Raw genomic sequence first — 18483 nt, 5'->3', positions numbered from 1 at the left:
TGATAGAATAAAACTGACATCATTGTGAAGCATCATTTTTAACCGAAAATTTGGGGAACAAACATTTCAAAATTAAAACTATTAAAGGTTAATTGTAGAATATATTTTGAATTCCACATGAATTTTCAGATAAAGCAAGAGAAAAAATTGTGCTGATGGCCACCTGCTTTGAACAACTCCTCTAAACCTCCCAGGGCTTAGCGTCAATCTTTCCTTTAGAGGTCCTTTGGCAGAAAGTTTTAGCAGCACTGCGTGGCAGTCTTTTAATGTACATAAGTTCCTTATTTTCCATACTTTAAAAGGGGAGATGAAGAAAAGGACTGGGCTTAAACAAAACACCCACCTTATTGGCAAAACAGTTTTCAATCTCGAGTTTCTCAGTATCTGCAATAACTTCTCCATTAGGTAAAATAGTATAAATAAGCAACTGGGCTGTAGGAGCAATGTCTGATTCCACTTGAAAGGAGAAGGAAAATACCCCTTTCACTGGAGAGTAAAGAAAGTTAAAGATAATAGATTAGGAAGAGGGAAGAGTTTCAATTTTATAAAGAAGAGGTTCTCAAATTATTTAACTTATTTACATTTGGAGCGTACTGAAGTAAGACTTGCATTTATACCATTTTGCGTGCAGTAGTATTCAATAAATATATGCTGAACTAATGACATTTTCCCCTAAAGATGTAGGTTAAATTGTTCATTTCCTCTGCGGAAGTAGAAAAGAACATTTAGTGAATGTCTCTATTTTTAAATTAAAAAAAAAAAGACATTAAGAAGAGAGAAGAACTTTTAGACACCTTTAGTGATCTCTACCTATGATCCAATCAGCACAGTTCTTGTCATATGCATGAGGCCAAGTCAAAGAATGCAACATAGTCTTTACCTTCAGGCCATTTAAAACAGAGCGGAGATACAGGTACAAATAATCACGTACAAAACAGTACGCCTCTGATTTTTATAAAAGAATTCAATGCATTTATCTTAGTGGTTACTTTCTGTGTGAATTACATAGTGTTTAATTCATGTATCTGCTTAATCTTATAAATGTTCTGTTTTATATTTGTAGCATAAATTTCTTTAAAAACTGTAGCCTTCCTATATCGATAGAAGATCTGAGGGCAGCTTGTGGTGAAAATACACAAAAACAGCAGGGTCAAAATAAATTTGAAACAATGATACTGAAACCATATGAAATTGGATTTCTGAAGCAGGGTTAAACATAGGCAGGAATAAATTTTATTAAGAAGCTATAACAGGGCTTCCCTGGTGGCACAGTGGTTAAGAATCCGCCTGCCAATTCAGGGGACACAGGTTCGAGCCCTGATCTGGGAAGATCCCACATGCCGCAGAGCAACTAAGCCTGTGCCCCACAACTACTGAGCCTGCGCTCTAGAGCCCATGAGCCACAACTACTGAAGCCCGCGTGCCTAGAGCCCGTGCTCCACATCAAGAGAATCCACCGCGATGAGAAGCCCACGCACCGCAATGAAGAGTAGCCCCTGCTCAACGCAACTAAAGACCATGCGCAGCAATGAAGAACCAATGCAGCCAAAAATACATAAATAAATAAATAAATAAATAAATAAAAATAAAGTTCCCTTTTTTAAAAAAAAGAAGCTATAACAGATGGTTAAACACTAGAGTGCTTAAATTTAACATTGAGTTTCCTAGAAATCAAAGACAAATGGAAAAGCAACCATTTACATAGTTATCATCAAATAAAATGAAGTGTATTTTTTCTTAGAGAGACACTTCCTTCTCCGCATTTCACCTCTCAAGATACTCAGTATACTATATAGGATTTAAACTCTATTACAGGAACTGATTTTGAAGAAATTGCCTTAGGAGGCAGTTTGATTTTTGATATGCTATTAGGAACAACCTTACCTGCTCTAGAAAAACCAATATAATGATCAATCCCATAAAAATCAATGATTAAATGGAGAATTAGAGGCACTGTCCATATTTGAGTGCCTGAATTCAATTTTTTTAAGCAATAAAAAAACTTCTAGCAAGAGATATTTTACAATACATATTCTTTATTTTTTCTTGGAAGTATTGACTCGCCTTGGGTGAATGGGCTGTTCGATCTTTCTAAATATGCTTTGTTAATAAATGTTGCTTTAGTAAAATGATAGCCTATAACTATTCAAATGAACAGAAAAAAAGGAAGCTACTTATGAGATTTAACCTGGGGACATGTAACAAATAAAGAGACTAAATATACTTATCTTTTCATAATAGATTATTTCTTGAAAAGTTAGCTATTCTTTCTGGGATAACAGATATCAATGGATATTTATGATTCAAGAAAATCTAGAAGGAGAGTATGATCTAAAAGAGAGAGGCAGGAATATAAGAGAGATTTGAAGATGGTGTGTTGCTGGCATTGAAGATGGAAGAAGAGGCCATAAACCAAGGAATGCAGGAGGTCTTTGGAAGATGGAAAAGGTGAGGAAACAAGTAATCTCCTAGAGTTCCAGAAGGAATGTAGTTCTGCTCACAACTTGATGTTAGCCCGTAAGACTTCTGATCTACAGAACTATAAGATAATAAATTTGTGCGGTTTTTAGCCAGAGAGCTTCCTACAGAAGCAATAGGAAACTAATAAAAAAACATACAGAGTAAAATTTTTCTTTGGTGATTTTCTGCATTTTTCAATTATTTTCTGCATTTACAAAATTTAATAATAAAATGAATATATTTTACTTTAGAAATAATATTTAGAATATAGAAATGTTATAAAAAGGATAAAAAAAAGTTCTAAATGGACTAAAATGAACCTAGTATCCTTCTTTTATCAGCTTCCTCCTCTTCGGTTGATGGAAGAAAGCTGGTGACCATTTCCTCCAATGTAAGAAATAGCTTCATCTTGCTAAAACGTTTAGGATTTGACAATTTGAGAGAAAAAATAGGAAATCCTGAAAGTACTTACTCTCTCCTTGCTTAATGGACAACACGTGGGTTCCTGACCGAGCGATGCTTCCTCTTGCTTTGATCTGAAGGCAGAGGGAAATACATGTATTATCATTTTAAAGGGTACTTATTAAACTTACTTAAACATATGTATAATACACAAATAAATAATAACTCACTTCTTCAACCCAGAAGTTGTTATTGTTCACTAAATTTCTCTTTCAATATTTTCCTATACATATAGTTTAAATAATAAACTTTACTTCAAACAACATACTTTAAATAACAAACATAAAATTTTAGTGTTTTAGAATTTTACTTAATATTACTACTTATCTTGAATATTAATATTTTAAATTTACATATTCTTTCAACAAATATTTTAAGCATCTATTATGCGCAAAGCAATATATAGTGAAAGCAGGTATAAAATATATGTAAGTATTCTCTATTGTTGCCTCTATTAAAAAAAAAAAAAACCAACTAAAAGTATTTACACTCTCTATGTGCCAGGTACTGAACTAAATAATTTAGTTTTAAGATTTTTATTTAGTTTTGACAATAACTCTATGAAGTAGGTATAAATACTATCTTCAGTATTCAGATGAGATGATTGACATTTCTCTTTACAAATGAGATTAAGTAAATTACCTGAGGTCGCATAACTAGGAAGCAATAAAGCTAAGATTCTAACTTACTGCCAATTTTTTCACTTTTTTATAGAATAAAAAAATACTATTTATAGTTAATGTTCCGATACAGAATTTCCTAAACGTAAGTTTTTCTTCTTAAAAAGACTTACTTGGATAACTACCAACTTTGAATATTTTAAATTTTTGCACATAAATGGTATACTGACCTGAAAAGGATCATATCAATTTATAATATGCCTGTCAATGTACTTTTCCCTGCAGTTACACCAGTTCTTGAACTTTGTAAATTATTTAGAACCTTTATAAGAATAAAATACTACTGCTTTATTCTTTTAATTTTCACTTCTCCAATTAATGTTAAATTGACATTTTTCCAGAAGATTGTTTATACTTTTTATTTCCTATTGGCTAAGTTCTTGATTTTTATCCTTTGCTTATTTATCTACTGGGTTCTAGGAAAAACAATCTTTTTGTCTAACAAGGCATTTGTCTTAAGCTCTTTCCTCTTCCATTCAATAATTTTCCACTGGAACTCAGAAAAAAAAAAAAACTTAAAAGTTTCAGTGGAGACCAGAACATAAATGAAAAATTAAAGCATTAATTTGTTAGGAAACAACTTCTCTTCACTCATAAAAACATTATATTGATATAAAGAGCATTACTTAGATAGGAACTCTATCTTTTTAGGGTCTACATAATTAGTAAGAGCTACACTGGCTTTTATTCTTACCAAATAATAGAAGGTTAATTCTTTTTCATCATTCAGAATCTGTCCATTCAGGATGTAGTGTGCCCAAATCTCCTGGGTTTGCCCACAGGCGATGGTACCAGCCACAGGTTCAAGGTGAACATAACTCTTGCTCGGGGAAAAAATATGCCTTACAGTGTGCTGTGCTGGTGTGTGAAATTCTTCAAGCCACCAGTTATCAAAACAGAGGTTATTCTGCTTGTAAGTGACCTAATGGATAGAATAAAGGTCTTAAGTAGGTTATTTGTTATTAACATATATTATGTATATATTGGCCACTCTGTCATTTACTGAAGATTTTATAAGAATCATGCTTACTTGGTTTCATTATAGGCTGCCTTCCCAAATAAAGCATAATCTCGAAACAACTTTCCCTTAAGTTTATTTAAGTTTATGCCATACTGATTTAGTAGGTATTATTCACTCATAGTCAAGATTAATTACTTTTTCTTCATACCCTTATGGTTGTAAGTTGCATAAGGACATTTGAATATTTAACACAAAACAAAAATAGTGGTATACCAAGGAAACAAGGCAAAATCTAATTTGTAATAAAATTGTAAAAATGTTGAATTTTCAAGAGACTATCAAGGTGTTCTAATATTTAAAAGTCTCCTGAAACTAGACAATGTTGTAAACAGAGTCTATCTAAAGTAAAAGTTTCTGACAGAGAATTTTTCATTTCTTATTATGTAGTTCTCCACATTGCTTAATTTCTACTTTAGTCTTTATCACCTTTTCTTTTCTCCCTGGAATTCACCTGCTTCCCATGTACCCTTAAATTCTGTGGCCCCAGTGATCTGTGTCTTTTTAGTCCCAGATGCCCCTTTCCACTTACCGAAACTGAAATGAATGAAGATGTGAAGTTACTGGTGTCAATGGAAATGTTCGCCAAACCGTGCTCATTCGTAGTAAAGCTGGCACGGTATGCAGGTACATCCACGTTGACGACTACAGTTTTATTGGGGATTGGCTGATCCTTCTCATCAACTAGAAGAACCTAGAAATAGGAAAGTGACAGCTGGTTTCGGGTGTTATATAGCAATAACATTTTCTACCCTGTCGTATTCGCCTCTTGACGCCTTGGCCATTGTCACTTAACGAAGATCTTAGAATATGAAAATAAGATTTGTTTTCTGGGCTCTAAAATATTTTTCTTTTTGACATTTATATTTAGATAACTTATGAGCATTCAACTGAGAATAGCCAATAGTGGACTCATGATGTTACCTTCCCAAATTTTCTTCATCTCTGGTGTTCTCTATCTCAGTATATAGGGCTTCTATCCGTCCGGTAATTTATACAGGAATACGTAGGGCCTTATTTTTTTGGTCATGTTCTCTCTTTCACTGCCTATATATAACAGTGCCTATATCTAACCCATTGCCAAGTGCTAACCCTTCCCCTGCTAAACGTCTTTTATTCCTATTTACTTCTCTCCAAATCTACTGCTTCCATTCCAGTTAAAACCACAATATTTTTTCCCATCCGGTTTCCTATATCTTTCTATTTAAGTTTATGCAGTCCACCACCCTCTGCTGCTCTGTCCTTGCTTCAAACCATTCTCTATACAGTTTAAACTACACTGCTCATGTCATTCTCCCTAAAACGTTCAGTAACTTCTCAATCCAAAATTCTGAACATAACCTAAAACACACTTGGTTCTTTGATCCTGAAAAAGCTGTTGTACACCTACAGCCTTGGCTGTTCTCTCATCTTTCTTAAATTTCTGGCCAAGTCATATTCATCCTCCAAGTCTTCAGTTTTCTCATGCTTTTCTCTTGACCTGAAATGGTCTTGCCCCATTATTAATTTCTTGCCAATTTGATACAAAATACTGGAATACCTTAAGACAATATCAAATTCGTATACGTCAATAAAATGAGGAAATTGCCTGTAAACTGTCAATTCAAAGATTAGTTATTACAAAATAAAATGTAAAATGCCTAGAAATCTTACATTCCCTTGATAGTTTACTAAATTGGATATCAGTCTTATAATTTAGCAATATTATTATGAATATTGAGCCTTGAAACGAAAAAAAATTTAAAACCTAACAATAAAAAAACTAGATGAAAATATCTTATTCTTTCTATAGAAAATTATATTATAAAATCATTGTTTATAAAGAGGCAATCAAAGAGTATGCAGCCAAACTATAAAGGAAAAGTGTATTATAAAGGTGTGTTAGGAAGTTAATTAGTAAGAATATGCTTTTTTTTTTGGGATTCTGTGACAGTATTTGCCTTTCAAATTTGTAATTTGTTATATTCTTTTCTTACTCTAAATAAATATTCATTTTTATAATAAATTTTGATTTTGTGATATAAAAATTTGTTTTCTTAAAAGCCACATCCCCCCAATCATGATGATATTGAAAAGATTACTTTACCTGCCCAAAGAAAGGGAGCCCACGTCTGTAATGGGAATCCACTTTTGTAAATTTCAGTTTGCTTAAGGTGTTTGTGATTTCACATGATCCATGTCCAGTTAATTCCAACCCTGAAAAATAATTCAGTGAAGTTGAACTCTTCCATATATTCAGCTCACCTCCTACTTCCATCCCAGTTTCACTCCATTATAACAAAATACCATCCATATACTCTTTTCTTAGTCTTTCCAGAATTTCTCATGCTTAGAAAATCATTGGTATCCATACTTCCTCAATTCTCTGTTTTCACAAATATTCTGCTTGTTCCACACATGTTCTTGAGAAGTTTTTCACCTCATCTCCTCTGGGATCTTGCTCTATCTTTGTGTCTATTTCACATCCACGCCTTCCCCCAACAACTTTCTGCATACAACTTGATTCTTCACATTGGCCTAAAAATATTCTTAAATTTCTATCACAAACTACTTCCCCAGCAAAAACATTCTTTTTACCACATGGTGAAAAGTATAGCCAATACCCAGTGCTCTTCCATTCAGTGAAGTGTGATCTGTATTTTAACTCCATCATCTAAAGCACCGCTCTATCAAGTCTAAAAGATCCTTATTTTCCTCCAATATGGTATTCTCATCTCAGACTGCATCAAAATGAACTCTCAGAAGTACTTCATACATAAGTACCACTGAAACCCTACCAGTGGCATCTAAGAAATTGTCCTTATTTCCCCTAACCCTGTGACTTCTAGTTTTATTTTGCTGACTTATCTGATACATTTCCTAACTGCAGTTGTTTCTGTTCTTGGGCCCCTCATTGTCTGCCTCTAGCCTCAATTTAGCAATGCTAAGTGAGCTCACTTTCAGAACACTTGCATTTACTCTTAGGAGGATCTGGACACAATGAGAATGGTTTCAGATTTACATTTCTGGTTCTGATTTTGTTCTTTCTTTTGAAATTGTCAAAATGAATTTCATTTTGACATGAAGTTCATGACATGAACTTCCATCTTGATGTTCCAAACTGTGATTAATTATCTTTGACACATTCTCATCAGCATAGCTCTTTCTCATCTTTTCCTTATCTTGGTTAATGACATTTCCATTTCCCCGGCCCCCAAGTTGTAATCTTTGGGGTCACCTTTGAATAGTATTCTGATGTATCACATTGTAACACATTTTTCATCTAGCCTGCCCTTCTCATGCCTACTGGAATTAACTTTAAAAAAAAAAATCGGGCTTCCCTGGTGGCGCAGTGGTTGAGAATCTGCCTGCTAATGCAGGAGACACGGGTTCGAGCCCTGGTCTGGGAAGATCCCACATGCCACGGAGCAGCTGGGCCCGTGAGCCACAGCTGCTGAGCCTGCGCGTCTGGAGCCTGTGCCCCGCAACGGGAGGGGCCGCGATAGTGAGAGGCCCGCGCACCGCGATGAAGAGTGGCCCCCGCTTGCCGCAACTAGAGAAAGCCCTTGCACAGAACCAAAGACCCAACACAGCCAAAAATAAATAAATAAATAAAGTAAATTAAAAAAAAAAAAAGTGGAAAATTGCTTCATTTGTAACACTTTAAAAAAAAATCAATTTATTTAGGTCATTCTCCTTAAATATATCTGAAGATATCCAATGCTTTTCATAATAAAGTCTAATCTCTTTAGTACATGATTTACTTTTCTAAAACACCTTAGCACCAGCCTACTTTTTTAAGATTCTTCTGGGACTGAACACATTTGTTTTATGCCTATTGCGCTTTCCTGCTCCATCGCTATCTTTCAAAATACTCTCCATTCTATTCAAATCTGCTCAAACGTCACTTTTCAAAGCCTTCTTCAGCTCTATATTAGAATTAACTCTCTCTCTTCATGCTCATTTGGCCCTTATTTTTTACATTTCCTGGGGAAATTTTATTACGGTTATATATAATACGTGCATACGTATATACATAGCCATATATATAATTTCTTTGTAGATTCCTAATTCCTTGAAGGCAGAGACCATGCCGTTGTTACAGTCCCCAGAAACTATAAAGCATTTTACATGGAATGGAAGTTTGATAAATGTTTAATAAATTAATAAATATTTAAAAATAATACAAACCTGTTCCCTCCTCTCTGACCCTGGCTTCCACTTGTAATTTCATGTCATATCCTTTTTGTCTCAGATGAAATATTTTACTTTTTACCAGTTGTGTGAAACAGCCTTCCTCGTCTGCCTGAAGAGAAGGGAAGAGAATTCCTGGGTCCTCTGATTTGTGATAAAAAAAAAGTCAGTTACCAACCTATGAACATTTTGTGTTGGCCACAGAAGGAAATTTTACAAATGTTCTGACCATCTTTTGGGTGCTTATCTTTTCCCAAGCCCCCAAATGATACAAAATTTCTTCATTAATCATTGAGTTAATCTAATCATTGCCAACCTTTGCCTTCTCCCCTCTCTTCCAAAAGCCTATCCCATTGCTGTCATATTAAACTTCCTAGAGTTTCCCCAATGCACCATGGTATTTTGTCACCTTATCTCTTTGTGTGTGTGTGTATATTGTTCCTCAAATAACATTCTTTCTTCCATTCTCATCTTGGCCAACAGTTACTGCTCTTCTAAACTCAGCTCAGACATAACATGTTCTAAGGAGCCTCTGTAATGACCTCCACCTAAATATCGACTAGGGACTGTATTTTCTTAACTGTGTTTTCTTGATATCTAGGACATTAAAAAAAAACACATATATTCCTTGACTAGATGAATCATTATAGCAATTAGATCTCTAAACTAAACATTGGGTTTCATATTATAATAAAGATTTGTTTTCATTTTTGTACTTATTTACATGAAAATATTTATTGCATAATTAAATTTAATCTTATTTAATGTACTTATATGCAGATCTCATGACTCATCTGAAAATAGAAATTAATCCTAGTCTCCCTGATATAGTAAGGATTTTGGCAGCTAGATTTCTCTCATGTTTATCTTGCTTATCGATGTTTACCTTGAACTTCATCATCATATTCACCACCCTAGCCTTTCATTTATTTGGTCTCTACAACTTTGATAACTTGCTTTTCCACACCCTTATAGTGTCCACTCACATTGCCACACCCTGGACTTTTATATACTCTTCCCCTGAAATCAGTATTCATACATTTCATTTTTTAATACGTGTCCTACTGCTGTTCCCCTTAGTTATTCTTGCTCCACTTTTTCTCTGATGTAATCGAGGCCTCCAGTTCATCATCCCTCTCAGTCCCCCTCTCCTCAACCTGATGCTGCTTTCAGTCTCCTCTACGCAGGGTAGATTCCATAGGGTGTCATTTGATTCTCCCACTAGCCCAATTCTTAACATCTGTCACATTCTTCTTCTATTATCCGTTTGATAAAAGCCAACTTTGGAGACTTCCACATCCTTTTATGCCCATATACCTGGCATGTCAATTGCGGTCAGAAGGAAATTACAAAACTGGCCAAATAAATACCATTATAAATCCATGAGCCCAGCCCTCAAGTTGGTTCCGATCATTGCCAGGCAATCTTAAAATGTTTCCCTTACTCCACACTTCTCCTAGGTGACTATTTCAAACACTACTCTCATATTGTATTGTATTGTATTGTATTCTCTATTCTATTATCAGCCACAAGAAACCAAGATCTGGTGTTAGTGTCCTGGGGAGAGTGATTTCCATATACCTGCTGACTAAATTCTTCACAGATACTTTGTGAATGTTTTCCATGGCAGGTAGAACTGTATCGTGAATATCTTCTGCACACATTAATTGTCACCAGACCACGGACAGGCTTTCCATATGTGTATCTATAACAGTAAAGAGTCACACAAAAAATACTTAACATAAATAACTCAGATGTTCTTCACAGGATTTGATCCATTCATATACCCATCTTACTCACTGACAGAAATTGTATTTCCTTCCAAAGCATTTGTACTTTAGACGCACTTATTCTGAAACTGTCTTAATTATCTACAACTCTAAGAGAAAATACTTACTGAATACTGAAATACTTTTTGAAACACCTCCAAATGGAAAAGTAACAATGCAGTTTTTCTCAGATCTTTCTTCCCTCTCAGCTGAAGTTTTATTATAAAACTGCCTTATTTCCTTCTTTCTCTGCTGTCAGATTATCTAGGTTATGATTCTAGCTTTGCCAATACCTCCTAAGTTGTTTTAGGAAAAAAATTAGGGAAGCATACACAGTGTATTTCTAAGTCCTCCCTAACTCATGTATAGTTTAAGAGGATAAATGAGGAATTAAATGGGAAAGCACTAGCTATAGAACAAAAACATTATAAGTGAACAGTATCATGATGACAGTCGGATTCTGCCAAATCTGATGGAGAGATGTGACGTGGTATGGCCTGAATATTTACGTCCCCCCAAAATTCACGTGTTGAAATTCTAAACCCCAAAAGATGATCGTATTAGGAGGTGAGGCCTTTGGGAGGAGGGTGAAGTTCTCAGGAATGGGTTAGTGCCTTTATAAAAGAGGCTCCAGAGAGCTCTCTTGTCCCTTCCTCCATGTAAGGACACAACGAGAAGACACCAGTTATGAACCAGAAAGAGGACCTTCACCAGAACTTGACCATGTTGGCATCTTGATCTTGGATTTACCTGCCTCTAGAACTGTAAGCAATAAATTTCTGTTGTTAATAAGCTCCCCAGTCTGTGGTATTTTGTTATGGCAGCCTGAACGGACTAAGACATGACGTGAAGCTGAACTTAGTCTACTGCTTCTTAAAGTATGCTTCATGGACCACCCACATTGAGATTCCCTGAGATATGCAGTGATATTCAGAGTCCCAAATCCTTCCTCAGATTTATGATTGGAATCTCTAGAGGTGGAGCTGAGGAATCTACATTTTAACTAAGAACATCCATAGATTCTGATGCAGACTTAGGTTAGAGACTTACTGCCCAAACTGTGAAGCCCCAAGCTTCCTCTTTTTATAGTCTCCCCCCAACAAAAAAAAGTGCTGGTAAAGTAATAAATTATTTACTAAATTTAATCACTTTGTTGAATCTTATCTTTAAATCTGAATCAAAAGCCTTTCCCTCTGATGGAAAAATTTATAGCATCAGAGCTGGTGAGAAGAATGAAAACATGTTTTTCATGTTGTTTTTAGAAGCAAGAAGTAAAATCAACCTCCTTGGTGCATGTAGGGGGTAACTCTACTGCACTAAAAGTAAGCAGGGAAGAAATAAATGACATGTATTTTAAATTCTACCTTATATATCCAGCCTTTAAGATAGAGGGTCTACTTAGCTTCTTTCTAGCTTTCCATAGTCTAAGAAATTGGGAACTATAAAAAAAATGGAAATAATAAGACATGGAATAACATGGAATCTATGAGCATGGGCTCCAGAGTTGGATGGCCCAGGTTCAATTTAGCCCAGTGTCTGGGATATAGAAATATAGAAATGCTTCATGAAGCTAGATTTTTTTTTTTTTTTTTTACTTTCAGAGGCAATATAGAATAGTGGTGAAGGGTTCAGGGTCTGGAGTGAACTGTTGGATTTAAATTCCAGTCTTCTGGAATTTACTGTCTGTAGGAACTTGAACAAGTTATTTTATCCTTTATGTGTTGCAGTTTCCTCATTTGTAAAATGAGGATAATTATCCCCATCTCATAGGGTTAGTGTAAGAAAAAAAATGTAAATAAGTGCAAGGCACTTAAAACATTGCCTGGCACATTTTAAGTGCTCAGTTAATAATTTTCATTATTAGCAGTAAAAGTGTTGTATGCCACCACCCCTGCTCCCTAGTCTGAGTTCAGACAAGTTGGGGAGACAGTCATTCCTTCGCTAATTAAAACACTTCAAAGTCCAGTGATCATTATGCGCAATACAAATAAAGTAGGGAAAAAGAAATGAGATGAAAAAAATGTAACTCACAGGCTGCAGACAGATACCACAAATTCATCATCTAGAAAACCAATAGTCTTGGGCATTTTCACTTGGACTTCAAATTTGGGCAAAACTGTTATCAATAAAAGAGAAAAAAAATGGTTGAGAGTGGGCAGGAGGTCCTGTAAGTATTAGTAATGATTCTACTACAGAACCTTGTAACAAAGGGTCACATAAAGTGATTTCAATTACAATAAGGGGCAGCAGGGCCACTACTGGCAAAGGAGATGCCGTCATAACCATGGGCAGTTGGTACCATGTTAACTTGGTTAAAAGCTGGTATTATGGTCCCTAGAATCTCCTTCTCTGAATTTGTCCAAGATTTCAAAGGTGGGAGGAAAGTAGCATCATTAGTCTCTGAAGATCACCATGGTTAGACGCGGTTACAGGTACAGAGGGACCAACAGTTTCCAGTTTGTCCTTATTTTTTCCCTCTCTGTGTCCAGCTCTCCTTCCCAACTTCTAAACCCTGCTGACTCACAGAGACCCTAGGCCCACCATCAGCACCTGGTTATAGAAATACTGGAGTGGTAGGTAAGGAGAGGTAACAGTCTTCCATTGATTCTCCTGTCAGTTTCCCTTCGTGTTCCACTCTGGCATCTGAAGGTGCCCTTGTGTGTTCTGATCTGTCCATCCCCACCAATGCTTCAGAAGGACTGGTTAGTAATTTCCTCTGATCTGCCATCTCCTCCTGTTGGACTCTGACTTTTCCAGCCTCTCTCGTAGTTGTGTGTAATGTTTGTTATTTCTATAATGAATCCCTGGTTCTATAATTCTCATGGCAGTTCTGGTGAGTTTTGGGAATCCTGTTTTTGTGATAGGTCTCCTTATCCAAGGCATGATATATTTAACTTACATTAGAAAATCCGCATAACTGATAACTAATAAGATGGTTTCAATGTCTGATTACTATTATTAGAGTAGATTACATGTAGGTCACACACAGCCAGGATGTAATCCCAGGAAATACCTCCTGTTATAAGATATAGATCAAGAGATGCACGTAGATAACATAATGTATTGGTTAACAATTGATGTTTGAATAGGGTCAGATGGAACTATTAAAATTTCTCTTGCTTCTTGTTGGCTCTGTGATTTTGGTAAATTACTAACTTTTCTAGTATTAATATGTTCGTTTGTAAACTGGAGAAGGTTTAGGATCTGCCTCAGAGGGCTACTGTAAGGATTAAATGAGATAGTGCATGAAACGTGCTTAGCAAATATTTAAATAAATAAAAAGGCTTGCTGATTTTCAACTATTATATGCTAGATTTTTGCTTGTCACCTACATGTAAAAATGATCCAGTCTTACATTCTATAATGTCATAAATATCTTGGACACATGCAGAATTCTTACCATACTCATTCACCTCAAAAGAGTGCTCTATTTTTTCCCCTGACTCCTTCTGCAGTATGACCTTGTAGGGACCCAGCGTGGGCTCCACTGAGAGTGGGAAAGAGAGCTGGTTGAGTCCCCAGTGCAATTTGAGATTGTGCCATTGGAAAATCCGGTTCCTCTTGGGATTCTATAGGTAAAAACATCACAAGTTCATAGAAGCAACTGAATATATAATTTTGAGTAGGGGAACAGCTTTTCAGGGAGAGTGACATTGGGAGTTGGAAAATTAGCTGATTGGTAAATTGGCACCAGAGGTATTAGCAAAGATTTCTAGGAATTCTAGACTGAGCAAAGGACATCTTTCCCAGCTATGAGATATGACAGGTGATAGTACCTCTTTTTGAGATTATGCATACCCATCTTGGTCAGAAATATTGGAAGAGCCACTAAATTGCATCATCTCAGGGAATTTTGTTCCGTCATTTATATCTTATCTACTCTCCCCAGGATTGAAGAGAGACAGGGAAAACGGTGTTTATTTAGTTTTGGTGAAGTGCCAGTGGGGAAGGTGGAGGTGGAGAGAGGCAATTTAACACAACTGGCAGTGAGTCCTCACCCCAACTGAGATACACAATATATTACCTACCTCAATATAAACCACTGGGAACTGAAAAGAAAGAAATAGTATGAGTGTGAGATAGAGTTTAGAAAGAGAACACCATGACATTAGCATTAATACAGTATCGGGACCAGAGGAAGTGAGCCTGTTCATTTCTTGTCCAAATGAGGAAATGTGGCCCCATTTCATTCACAAACCTTTATATGTTTAGTTTGGGACACACGTCTCTTAAGAAGTCATGACTTCCCTTTAATGAAATAATGTACAATTGAGAAACCTACATTTAGGTAAAAAGGTCCTAATAATAGTTTATTTTGCAGATGATGTTTATCTCTGAGAAATTCTCCATTTCTCTAGGAGAGAAATGAAATGCATTTATTTTCTTCAGTTCAATGAAAATAATTGAGTCTTTAAGGGGATAATTTTAACTGAGTATTTAATTTATTTTAAAAATGTAGTTGATGAGCTGATCTCCCTTATTCTCCAGCAGCGATACACTTCTGAGATCTTTCTGTGATAGATTTAAGAATCTCATATTGGTCTCGGTTCTCCAAAAGAATAGGTTTTACATTTTTGCCTGTTTCTGCCAATCTTACCCACTGTTGTGACACTCACCATTTCATTCAAAGGGTGAAAATTGACATCCACAGAGACAATGCGGAATCTCACTGAAACATAGAGATTTTTCTCATGAAACCCTCCAGTGGGAACTCAGGGTGGTAAGACAGATAACAACGTGCCAGGATTTCCATAAATTAATAGAGAACCACACCTTCAACCTTTCAAATTGCTTTTGCTCATTTGATTCTTTGTACCTGTTTGTCCTGGTTTGTAGATGGGTTTGTCTGTCTGGACAAAGACTAGGCTTTCTACTTTTGTTATGTGCATCGGCTTCCTCTTTATGAAGTGCTGGGTTGACCCTTTCACCTGCACAGTAATGAATGCTGAGGAAGATGATGACTCCGGAATCTGTAAAACCGAAAAGAGCTGAAGAATCTGCCCAGATCCACTTCTGAATGTCTCAGCCGCTGTGATTTTCTCATTTCTCTGGTTAGTCCCATGAAAATTAGTAAGGGATAGGGTCAAAGGTGATGTCCCCTCTTTTTACAGATTATTATGATCGTGTAACATGACAGCAACGAATTGTTGATTTGACTGAAGGAAAAATGTCATTGCAATAAAATGAACTAATTCTTCAACAAGTTATGACAATGAAGGCAATAACAAGCTCACATTTTCACAGCAATATGGTAGTATTAAAATAATTATTAAATTTTATTTTTCAACGGTCAAAAACAGCATTACATATCATTGTTGGCAGTAAGCTGGTATGATTAACTATTTAATACTTTAAGTTAATTAAAGGTTACAAGGACAATACATTAACCATCAACCATCTGCGAGATCTTAGAGAAGTCACTTAACTTTATGAATCTATGTGTTTATATCTGTAATGGCATGAACATTATTTTCCTTAGAAGTTTACTTTAAGAGCAAAGATAATAATGGTTATAGAAGTCCTTCCTATAACCATTATTATCTTTTGTATATTGCACTAGTTCTGTTTGTAAATATTATGTAAGTATATTCAGTAGAACTTTTATTTTTAGACTCTAATTTGAAATTTGCTCTGTACTCCTCATTTTTTTCTTCCTTTTGCTTTTTTATTGTTGGGGGTCAGAATGCAAGGCATCAACTAACACGCTCTCCCTGTAATGCTCTCCCTCTTCCCAAGGAGGGATACTGACCATGAAGGAGCTGCAGTAGAAGGAGTGCTTCGCCTCCAGGTCTGTGAGGAGATTCCTGCTCTGCATCTCATACTCCAGAGTTACTGTCAGTTCCACTGTCTCATTCAGGTGATTAAGCACAACACAGGCCTTCTCGGTAACCCCAGCATACAGCTGTGATGGGACCAGGACCAGGTACTGCCTGCGGAGAAGAGGGGTCTGGGTCAACCATGGAGGGGCTAAAAAGACATCATTACTGTGGTTGTTTTCTAGATGATCTTTGCTATCATCACCAATCAGAGAGCAGAGCCAGATTTCAACAGGAGTGGAGAGGAGTATTTTCTTCAAAGACCAATCCAGAAGGCCTTAGAAAGTCAGAAAACCCCTACCAAGTTAAACATCAGTATGCTTCTACTATACTGTGGAAATATTCACTCTCAATATTAGTAAACCTATTCATAAGTTATGGATAAGCACTCCATGAGTTGTTATATATTTTGTATAGAAATAATTTTCAAACTTAGAAATTTTCAGTGAATCAAGTAAATGTGATCATACACACGCACGCGCATGCACACATGCACACACACAAATATTATTCAGAAATCCTGCTGTTCATGACAACATGGATGGGCCTTGAGGGCATTACGCTAAGTGAAATGAACCAGATAGAGAAAGACAAATACTGCATGGTATCTCTTACAACATGCGGAGTCTTAAAAAAAAGTCAAACTCAGAAACATAGAGCAGAAAAATGGTTACCAGGGAATGGGGGATGGAGGAAAATAGGGATAGGTTGGTAAAAGGACACAAACTTTCATTTGTAAGTTGAATAAGGTCTGTCTGAGGATGTACTATATAACATGGTGACTATAGTTGATAACACTGTATAATTGAAATTATATAATTGAAATTTGCTATGAGAGCAGAACTTAAGTGTTCTCACCCCCCCAAATAAATATGAGAGATAGATGTGTTAGATTAATTGTTAGATTGATAGATTAATTAAACTCAATGGGGAGAATACTTTCACAATATATATGTATTGTACACTTTAAATATCTTACAATTTTAATTCTCAGTTATATGTAAATAAATCCCCAAAAAACTTAAAATGTTTTTAAGTAACAAACAATATTATTAATCAATTAATTATCATTGAAACCAGTAAGAAAACCTATCCACATGTGGTCTTGGGTTTCCTATGGATGATATCACAAAACTCTTTGTTCCAGGAAACATTAAGAGATAACGATAATACATGGAGAGGAGCTGAATCGCTTTTCACTACTGTTTCAGAAGCAACCTTAGCTCTTTTCTTTCTTCCACTCTCCAGAGATGGAAGAAAAACTAGGCTAATCATCAGACACATTACCATATACATCCAGAAGAAAATATTCTCCTGTTGCGGTTTGCCCATCGTTTACAATCACCTAAATTTGCTGCACTTTGTGATGCTCTGCTGGCCCATGACCCTCTCTCTTTCTGAAATGTCCTGGTCTAGCTGGAAAACTTCTATTGGCTTCATAAGACTCATCTCAAAAGCAACTTTCTTATGTAGACTTTGGTGATGCCCCTTCACTTGTATCAGTTCCCATGAAGAGTTAGGTTATCTCTGAGTATTCTCACAGAATCCTACAATGCCTGGTTCTGTTTTTGCATTTTATTTCATTTGCTGTGCTCTCTATCTCTCTCTTTTTTATACTATGAGGTACTAAGGGCAGGGGCCACATTTTGTTAATCTGTATATTCTCAAATCTAATGCCAGCCCTAAAGTTTTGCTGTAGGATTGAGTGAAATGACACACAAACCCTGGCTTGTCTGTAAGTCATGCATCCATCTTGGGAATACCTGCTTGGGGAAGACACAGACACTGAGTCACTTTACAATGGCCAAGACACTGCAGCCTTTTGCACCAGTCAAAAAAGAATTTATCTTTTTTTGGTAGGAATTCTATATTCTTATTTGATGAATGTTGTATAATTCTATAATCTTATTTGGTAAATTATTCACAAATGTTACTGCCCTATATCTCTGAGTTTTCTCGAACTGGAGTATGCCTTTTACCACCTGTGCAATAACAATTTATCAACACTTCTGAGCGTTTTCAACAACAGATAATTTCAGAGGGAATCAGGAAATAAATAAAAAGACAGACATCAAGAAGCTGATAACACAATGGGAAGAGGAGCA

The 18483-nt window shown here is 35.9% G+C and overlaps 1 protein-coding gene across 1 annotated transcript in view; it reads right to left on the bottom strand.

Moving 5' to 3' along the window:
* LOC103016785 (pregnancy zone protein-like) overlaps nucleotides 1-18483 on the bottom strand; it is a 41646-nt gene that overhangs the window by 22964 nt on the left and 199 nt on the right. The window contains 13 exon segments of the mRNA XM_028162320.2: nucleotides 344-486; nucleotides 2933-2996; nucleotides 4297-4524; nucleotides 5153-5314; nucleotides 6707-6816; nucleotides 8791-8905; nucleotides 10375-10498; nucleotides 12594-12678; nucleotides 13963-14131; nucleotides 14591-14611; nucleotides 15179-15231; nucleotides 15379-15532; nucleotides 16312-16492. Of these exon segments, the coding sequence (XP_028018121.2) occupies nucleotides 344-486; nucleotides 2933-2996; nucleotides 4297-4524; nucleotides 5153-5314; nucleotides 6707-6816; nucleotides 8791-8905; nucleotides 10375-10498; nucleotides 12594-12678; nucleotides 13963-14131; nucleotides 14591-14611; nucleotides 15179-15231; nucleotides 15379-15532; nucleotides 16312-16492 (1609 nt within the window).

Source organism: Balaenoptera acutorostrata, chromosome 11, assembly GCF_949987535.1.
Source record: "Balaenoptera acutorostrata chromosome 11, mBalAcu1.1, whole genome shotgun sequence".
In the NCBI taxonomy this organism is placed as follows: Eukaryota; Metazoa; Chordata; class Mammalia; order Artiodactyla; family Balaenopteridae; genus Balaenoptera; species Balaenoptera acutorostrata.
The sequence above is the reverse complement of the archived record's forward strand: the minus strand, read 5'-3'. Positions and strand labels throughout refer to the sequence as shown.